This window comes from Mangifera indica, chromosome 7 (assembly GCF_011075055.1).
Source record: "Mangifera indica cultivar Alphonso chromosome 7, CATAS_Mindica_2.1, whole genome shotgun sequence".
Taxonomy (NCBI): Eukaryota; Viridiplantae; Streptophyta; class Magnoliopsida; order Sapindales; family Anacardiaceae; genus Mangifera; species Mangifera indica.
In genome coordinates, this window is record NC_058143.1 from 13,218,486 (window position 1) to 13,227,994 (window position 9,509).

The 9,509-nt window shown below is 33.6% G+C and overlaps 1 protein-coding gene across 2 annotated transcripts; it reads left to right on the forward strand.

Moving 5' to 3' along the window:
• The first annotated feature begins 1,246 nt into the window (after positions 1-1,246).
• Positions 1,247-4,357, forward strand: LOC123221368 (calreticulin). Of its 2 annotated transcripts, XM_044644221.1 has the most exons (14): positions 1,247-1,380; positions 1,840-1,947; positions 2,044-2,236; positions 2,322-2,580; positions 2,687-2,743; positions 2,841-2,888; positions 2,972-3,058; positions 3,143-3,200; positions 3,298-3,365; positions 3,457-3,552; positions 3,636-3,683; positions 3,776-3,802; positions 3,893-3,988; positions 4,078-4,357. In XM_044644221.1, the coding sequence occupies exons 1-14, from the start codon at positions 1,281-1,283 to the stop codon at positions 4,087-4,089; spliced, it is 1,257 nt and encodes a 418-aa protein (XP_044500156.1). In that variant the 5' UTR covers positions 1,247-1,280; the 3' UTR covers positions 4,090-4,357. The 2 variants fall into 2 exon arrangements, with proteins under 2 accessions (XP_044500156.1, XP_044500155.1); XM_044644220.1 differs by having other exon boundaries at positions 3,636-3,802.
• Positions 4,358-9,509: the final 5,152 nt, after the last annotated feature.

The window sequence follows — 9,509 nt, forward strand, 5'->3', positions numbered from 1 at the left end:
CAAATTTTTAATTAGTTTATTATATAAAGATTGTAATATCTTTTATCATATGTTCTGTTTCATCTTTGGGTTTCGACTAGAAAGAAAAAGATTTAGGAAGACTCATCAACAATCAGAATAAAGATGATCATCAAAGAAAGAAAAAAATATTAAGTAGAAATTATTATTTTTTAAATTTTAAATAAAAAATTATTAATTTTTTAAATTAAAGAGATAAAATGTAATAAAATTTTAGTTTTGTAAATATTTTAATTAAATGATATATCTACCTTTAATTTAAAAAAAAATATAATTAAAAAATAAATTTTTAAATTTTTAAAATCACCAGTATAAAAGGTTAAAAAGAGACTAAACCTTTGGTGAAAATAAGTCCTTTCGCTTATATAAAAATAAAAGAACTTTATTTAAACTATCCTCTTTCATTTTATTTTACTCACTTTGTAGTAGGTGTTTAGGTGTCTTTGTATTATCCTCATAGCTTGAGGGGAAACTTGTCATAAAAATCTCTCCCGGACGGACGCTTCTAGATAATCCATAAACAAACTCACCTAAACCCATTTATAAATAACAATAAAATTAGGTGTTTGTATTTTTTTATATAATTTATATATATATAAATAAAATATTATTATATAATTAGATAATTTTAAATTAAAAATAAAAAATATTTAATTATATGATAATATATTATTTATGTATTTATATTATATATAAAAATTATATACCTATAATATTGTTAAATAATTTTTAAAAAATATTTTAAGTGACAAGAAAAATGTTCATATATAAAAAAATATGGATTCAAATATTTTCTGATGTTATATCAAAATTAAAATTTTAATTTATTTAATTTAATATTTATAAAATCAGTCATGAGATTTAAAATTTATACTATTTAATATAATTAATTTAATTTATCCCTTTCAAAGTAATTGTTGTGATTTTCAAAACAGTATTTTAATTTTAATAAAAAAAAACCTTAGGGAAATAAACGTAATCACAAATTAGAAATTTATTTGCTGTGAACAACTACCTTCCTCGCTTTTCCCACCTACCAATTGGGGCTTGCCACGTTTTGGACAGTTGTACTCTGTACAATTCGTGTAGCTACCAATCCGTATCTGCCACTTCATACCAATGACACTAATTATCCAAGGTGTCGAGTTTCTATTGGTCCAACATCATCAATCTTCTCCACGTGTGCCGTCCATCACACGGACTATATATATGCAGCTTTCTCTCTTTCACATTTCACTCCACAGAGCTTAATCTCTCTAGAAATGGCGAGGCTGAGCACTAGTTCTCTATCTGTTACTCTCCTCCTCTCTCTTTCCGTCGTGGTCGCCTACGCTCACGTCTTCTTCGAAGAGCGCTTCGACGGTACCTCTTTAACTCTACGATTTCAGCCATCTGTTTAGTCTTAATTTGCTCTAAAACACTAGATCGGTTGATTTTTATAAATGATTCGTCGATTAATAGTTCAATTACGTGTAGAAATGTAGTTTTGATTACTAGATCTGTGATTAATGAATGACTTTATTTGAAGTAGAAATGATAATGTACGATCGTTTGCATAGTCTGATGCTGTGACCTATAAACGATTGGTGTTTTTGGTGCCACAATTGCATTCATTTAAAGTAACTGTTCATCATGAACTTGAAACATTATTAAATGTTAGATAATTTATATACACCATAGAATAACTGATAATAGTAATCTCGAAATTAAATGCAAATTATAATATCTTTTAGAATTAGTATGCATTTGATGTTCTTGCATAGATCAGTTTGATGGGAAGGGTATTTCATTATGATGATTTTTTTTTATGTTATGTTGAAGATGGATGGGAGAGTCGTTGGGTTAAATCTGATTGGAAGAAAGATGAGAACATGGCCGGAGAGTGGAACTACACAGCTGGGAAATGGCATGGTGACCCCAATGACAAAGGTGATTCTTTTTTAGCTGAGAATGGATAATAATTTGAGCTGGTTTAGTCGTTCAGAGTTGAGTTGTGTTAATGTTTGGTACAATTTATTGTGGCAGGTATTCAAACAAGTGAAGACTACAGGTTCTATGCTATATCAGCTGAATTCCCTGAATTCAGCAACAAGGACAAGACACTTGTCTTCCAATTCTCTGTCAAGCATGAACAGAAACTTGATTGTGGTGGTGGCTACATGAAGTTGCTAAGTGGAGATGTTGATCAGAAGAAATTTGGTGGTGATACACCTTACAGGTTTGCATTATCCATTTTGGGATTAAGCTTGTTGTTTTTAGTATGTGTAATTTTTGCTGATTTTGTATTATATTGTTGATTGCAGTATCATGTTTGGACCAGATATTTGTGGCTACAGCACCAAGAAAGTTCACGCCATTCTTAACTACGATAACACAAACCACTTGATCAAGAAGGAAGTTCCATGTGAAACTGATCAACTTACTCATGTTTATACATTTATCCTCCGCCCGGATGCTACCTACAGCATCCTTATTGATAACGTGGAGAAACAAACAGGTAGCTTGTACTCTGATTGGAATCTTCTCCCTCCAAAGAAGATCAAGGATCCAGAGGCAAAGAAGGTAATTGCTTGTCTTGACCAATGTTACAACTTATTTCTAGAGTACTTTGTTGGTTTTCTTGATAGTAGAGTTTATAAATCTGACTTCTTTGTCTGATTGATGCCAGCCTGAAGATTGGGATGACAAAGAATATATTCCTGATCCTGAAGACAAGAAACCAGAGGTAAAAAAACCCAAAGTGCATCTTATGCTAATTTACATGAGTTTGCATGATTATATTATGCATCATCTTACCATATGTTTTGTCTGTAATATTCTAGGGTTCTGATGACATTCCAAAGGAGATACCTGATCCTGATGCCAAGAAGGTAATCATATGTATTTCAAGTTCTTTCAAAAATTATCCCTTTGCTTTCTTAAGACTGGAACTGATTAGGAAGTTGCAATGTAGCCTGAGGATTGGGATGATGAGGAAGATGGTGAATGGACTGCCCCAACCATTGCCAACCCTGAGTACAAGGGCGAATGGAAGCCAAAGGTTAGGGAACTTGTAGATTGATTGAAGCATTCAAGATTGATTGTTAATTTTGTTTTGTCTTAATCTTGCTTTGGCTATCTGCAGAAAATCAAGAACCCCAACTACAAGGGAAAGTGGAAGGCACCAATGATTGACAACCCAGGTTTGTTTTTCTTTCAAATTGTTTCATACCTTTGTATCAATTGTAATTACTAAGAGGATAGTTTGTAATTCCGATTATGGATTTGAATTTCCTGTAGAGTTCAAGGATGACCCAGATCTTTATGTGTACCCCAATTTGAAGTATGTTGGCATTGAGTTGTGGCAGGTAACTTTATCTACTGTCTTCTCATAAATAATTCTAATGTTGTTAAAACATGCATATCAACTTCTGACAAGGTTGATGCATAATGTGTCAGGTGAAATCTGGAACCTTGTTTAACAATGTTTTGGTTTGTGACGACCCTGAGTATGCCAAGCAGCTGGCTGAAGAAACATGGGGAAAGTACAAGGATGTATGTTGCTATTTCCTATTAAAAGACAAAATTTCTTAATAGTTTTTTTTCTTAGTTGTTGATGCGATCTATTGATTATGCAGGCTGAGAAGGCAGCTTTTGAAGAGGCCGAGAAGAAGAAAGAGGAGGAGGTATATTTTTTAATTTGGATATTTGATGTAATTTTATTGATCCCTTTTTTGTTGCATCTGTTTCTTAACTTGCTGGATTATGGTTTGTTCAGGAATCAAAGGATTCACCTGATTCCGATGTAAGCCTACAAAACTCATCATCTGATGTTTTCTTACATAATGACATTTCTTCAGCCCCCAATCTTAATCCTTTAATTTATTGTTATCAGATTGAGGATGAAGACGAAGGCGATGATGAAGATGATTCCGACTCTGAAAAGAAATCTGAATCAGACTCAGCTGACAAGAAGGATGAGGATGTTCATGTAGTCATTCTAGCTCTAATAATTCTTCCGAATAACCTTTTAACATTTATGGCACACGTATTAATGAGCTTCTTTCTATTTATTTACAGGATGAGCTGTAGGCGAGAGAAGTACAACAATTGTCTGATAAAAGAAAGTTTGGAGATTAGCTTGGGCATGAAGTAGGTCGGAAAGTTTTTCCCTCTTTTTTATTTGATGTAGGGATTTTTTTCCTTATTAATGTCGCAAAAGGGAAAGATCTTGAAGGCTGCACTGTAAAATAGTGTGGTCTGATAGCTTTTACCATGATTTTAACTGAGTCGATTGAAACTGGAGTCCAATATTACATATGCAATCCTAATTGCTTAGTGGTCCCGTTTGTTCTTTTAACTTCGTTAGTCAAACGATTACTTGAATATGTGGAGGTGATTGAATGCTATCCTTGGCTCTGTAGTACCCACTGTTAATGGTGAACTCAACACATTAAATAAAGCTTGTGGTGGGTAAGTGGGTGCATTTTGATTCTCCCTATACAGGGGCCGGGATTAATGAAGTTATTCATAACTATAATAGGGATCGGACTGAATAAATTATTATTTTAATGACAATGGAGAAAAGGTGGGATATTCTGACGCATCATGAATTCACATGGAGAAAACAAAACAATCAGATTTAATTTAAAATTTTGTCAAAGTATACGTAAAAATAAGGATTAGAAGAGGATTAAGAAAACAAAAACTAATTTGCTAATCATGGCATTACCCAATCATTTATGTGCATGTGGTAAGTCGCTAAGAGGAGATTTCATCACCACCTATGCAAGGAATATTTGGACTGCATGTCTACTCACAGAGGTGTTAATTGAGTGTGATGTTTCCGAAAATGGTTTGGCTTGTGCTATCATATGTGCACATAAAATCTTTACAACCAAGATACAAGTCAATCTCCTTTGTTATGGTCCTAACATTCTAACTATATTAATCTCTCTGTCTCTGTCTCTCTCTCTCTCACACACACACACACATATATATATATATATATATATATATATATATATATATAGAGAGAGAGAGAGAGAGAGAGAGAGAGAGAGAGAGAGTTTCATGGCTTTGGATTCAATGAGCTTTAGACAGCAGTTTTTACAATTAATTTACACTAAAATTTCATAATCAATCGACTTAAAGAAATTATACCAAAATATTTATAAAATGTATCTGAATCTTCAAACAGATTCTAACATTCGAGAAGGAACAACATAAGATATCATGTATTCTGAGCTTCGATTGCTAGGATGGCTGATGTCAGGTTCTTTTTATGTTTTCGGATCCAATGCCAATCTATATGAAGATAATTGCTGTCTGCTAAGAATGGAAGCAAAGTAATTCTTCTCAGGAAGAATCTTAGGAAATGGTTATGGTACTCAAGGGTAATTCTTCTCAGTGCGAGATTTCTACTTCTGCAAAAAGTCCTTTTCAGAACATCAAATAAGAGTGTTGAATATTCTTAAATATTCAACATGGAAGTCTATTAATCAGTAAGTAAAACATGCAAGATGATTTATTTGCATTAAACATCTCAAAGTCTTCTGAGAAATATGAACACTTAAAGAAACCCATCTAAGAAAACTGTCATTACACAATTATAGTTCCACCAAAAACAACAGGACCAGCTTTTCTATATTTTATGAACTAAGGGATTGGGTTCTTTACGTATATGAATAATCATTACACTATACTGAGATATCACAGTTATCTATAACTCCCTAAATTCTTTCTCTCCTTCACTTGTACACCAAGACCAGCTATTCTGTCCATGCTGGTGGTGGTGGTGGTCGTTGGCAGTGCCATAATCATAATAATTTAGTGGGATTTCATTGGTAACTTGAGGTGACAACGCTGCAGAAATAGGCTGCGGAATCTCAGTAACCAGAGATGTCATCCGAGGTTGAATAATTGGGCCTGCAGCAGCTTCATTTGAAGTCTGATTAGCACCCAAATCAATAGGCACACCAACAGGCACGTTTTGTCCATAGATTGTGTTGTTTGTGGCATTTGTGTTACAAAAAAGGTTGTTCCAGTCAGTGGACTGACTGCTTATCGCCTCCATAGTTGCTATATCAGGGTAATCCGGCTGTGCATCACTCATCAACATCTTTTCGATGTGGTTTAGACACATGTCAGTGGTAAAATTGCGCCCGCAGCTGCTGCCTCCTTCGATGTAGCTGCTATTGTTAGGATAAAATACATCTGCTGGTGTGATTGAGGGAACAGGCATAACTCCTTGAACTTGATTACCAACGAAATTATCTGCAAAACTGTTCACCCCTTGACCCCAGATTGTCATCATCCCTGGATTTTCGCCAAATTCCATTACTGTATTACAAAATTGAGTCAATGTACACCTCTACATACTAAAATTGCAGTGAACAGAATCAGTGCAGAACATTAACCTGAATCTGGTGAAGCTAATTCAGTAGCACTTCGTCGCGGCATGATAATTTGCTGATAAGATGGACCTTGTTGAGCAACATATGGTATAATTTGCTGATAAGGTGGATCTTGTTGGACAACATATGGTTTAATTTGCTGATAAGATGGACCTTGTTGAGCAACATATGGTGTATTTTGAAGTTGTGCCAAAGTAAGTTGCAAAGCAGGGTTGAAATGAGGCCTTTGTCTATGAAAGCTGAAATTTATATCCATAGGCTCATATAGGCTTTGGTGACAAAAATAAGGAGACTTCAAACTTGGGAAAGGTCGACGACTTAATTCATTCAACCTGTCATCACATTGCAAAAGCTTCTCAAAGGGTTTATCAAGAACTCCTGGGGGAAATTTCAGGTAATGCCGCCTGAGAGTAGAATCAAATCATCAACAATAGAACATCAGCAACATCAAAATAACTAATTTCAGATGGAAAATTCAATCTAGTGAACAATCAAAGCTAGCATAATTTTTATGAGAATTTAATGCATAAATTGACCTCCAAATGGGAGCTTGCCCATCTGTGAAATCTGCTGCTGCCTTCCAGTTGGTATGTTTTCTTGGCTGTGGATCAGTCTCATGGTGAAATGTAGGAGGGTTTTTCAACTGCCAAAAAATTAAAAGACATCAACAAAGAAAATCTACATTTATTAAACATATCAAATGTAGAAAGAAATAAACAAAAATATAACCTCAACTTCAAGAATTCCCGGTTCATTTTCATTCATTGTTGCTCTGATTGCCAATATATCACCCCACTGGATTTCAATCTTTCTCTTCAATGTCCTTTCTAAAAACTCCCACACCAGTTTCTTCTTTGCGTAGTAACACTTAGCCACTAAATCTCCTTCACGAAGGGACACTCTCTGCAAGAAAGTAGATCATAATGTTGGATGATAAATCTGTATCATATGTGAAATATTGTAACATTAGTGTTACCTCCCATTTGCCGATTTTGAGGAAGCAGGCACTAAAGTTTGAAGCTTTCAACTTCTCGGTGAATTGTTGAGAAAAACAGTCAGTTTTTCTTGGCCTGCCCACAGCCCTATGACCAGACTGATGAAGCAATGCCACCTCTATTTGATAGATAAAAGATTGTGACTTTCTAAGTTTCAAGTGAAGTTCAGGATATGTGACGATTCTTTGCAAATCAAATGTCTGCAAAAATAAACTAAAGACATAAAAACAAAAAGAATGAAACTTTTCATCTTTGAACAAAATTATTTTTCACTTGCTGACAAATATGCACATTTTTAGAAAACAAAAGCTAAAGAAAACCCTACAAAAACAAAAGAAAATGAAAGAAACCCAAGAAAGGAAAGAAACCGAAAGAGGAAAACCTGACGATAAGAGTACTTCATTTGCATGTCATGGAAGCTCTTTTCAGCCAAACGCTTATAAAGTTGGAGTTCTTGATCAGAGGAAAACCCCAAACCTGTAAATTTATCATCTCCATTGCCATTTTGTCCTTGTCCATCAAAAAAATATGGTGGTGGTGCTGGTTGTCTTGCATCACCTGAAACACCATCCACCACCATGGTTGTTTTCTTATCTCCGTGTTTATAGCGTCGTTTACTCCACTGAGTTGAATTAAAGAAGAAGAAAGGAAAAAACGGAGAAGCAGCCTTCTTTATATAAGGACTTCATTTCACGTAAAATTCGGCTTGCGTAATCCATTCTTACACGTGGCAAGCCCCGGATTAATCTCAGGTTTTTAAGAAAACAAAAACAAGTTTGAAGGAGGGAATAAAATATAAAATTAAAACAAATTTTGTTTTTTCAGGTTTTTCCACTTTGAATGTTTTAGTTTTATATTGCCGCGGTTAGCTTGTGTTCTAATGGCATTACAACTCTTTTTCTTTTGAAGTTACGTTTTCCATCCAAAATTCAAGAGCTGTATGGATTCCATTATTTTATCAAACACATATTTATATATACTTACAGTAAAACACAATGTTTGAGAATTCTATTCAGAGATGGAGACATAGAGAATCAAGATTAGAATAGTAATAACATGAAAGAGGTCAGAAGAATACCAATGACGTATAGGAAGGTAAAGGTTGAAATAACAACAAAATCCCTCGACTCAGACGAAAACTTTTAGAACTTCAAAGAAGGTTAAATTACTCTCTTTGACCCCCTCTCTTAAATTCTAATTCTAATGGTTCAGGTAAACTAAATTTATAATATATTTACTATGTATTTTATTCGACTAATCAATCTTCCATCCTCCGAGGTCCTGTAATAACCCATAAAAATGACAGGATTTGAAAAAGCATGGATTCGTGTGTTATACCTTCGTGTTTGACGTGTGAGAGGTAAATGGTAAGAATTTACAAAGAAAAATCATTAGAATTTAGCTCACCCGAAGTGTTTGAATTTTTTTATAAGTAATGTTATATATATATTTTTATATACAAATAACAACGTGTTATTATATGATTAGACAGTTGAAAATTAAGAATAAAACAATACCTAATTATAAGATGATATATCATTATTTATACACAAAATTATATATGTAATATTATTATTTTTTATATGTAGTATGAATAATATTTCTATATAAGTTGAGAAAACAATATATTTTCTGTGAAAGTTTATACCTTTAAGCGGTTTTTTGATCTACCTTTATATTATATTCTAGGGTTGACAAAAAAAGTATATAGTAAAGGTCAAAAGACTTCTTCCCACCTAAGATATAGTAAAATTTTAAATTCATACTTTTTGACTTTTAAAAATCCAAATATACATCCATCATCCAAAATCTATTAAATTTTTCTATTAGAGTTAAAAGTAAAGTCGTTATTTTATCAGTAATGTTAAAAAAATTATAATTTTATCTTATTTCTCTCTCCAAGTTTTGAAAACTAACAATTTTATCCTTATCTAAACATTTCAAGTTTTAAAACCTAACTATTCCCCCCCCCCCCCCACACACCTAGGTTTCTTTCTTCTTCCCTCTTTGGCACCACTTTGTCACCGACAACTTCCTCTTTCCACCCTCACCGTCGGAATCTTTCGATCAACCACCCTGGAAGCTTGTGCGATGAAGAGAA

Bases quoted from the DNA above. Each gene is read 5' to 3' on its own strand.
- LOC123221368 (XM_044644220.1), top strand. From the start codon at position 1,281: ATGGCGAGGCTGAGCACTAGTTCTCTATCTGTTACTCTCCTCCTCTCT. The intron at 1,381-1,839 runs GTACCTCTTTAA...GTTATGTTGAAG, and splicing joins CTTCGAAGAGCGCTTCGACG to ATGGATGGGAGAGTCGTTGG. The intron at 1,948-2,043 runs GTGATTCTTTTT...TTATTGTGGCAG, and splicing joins TGGTGACCCCAATGACAAAG to GTATTCAAACAAGTGAAGAC.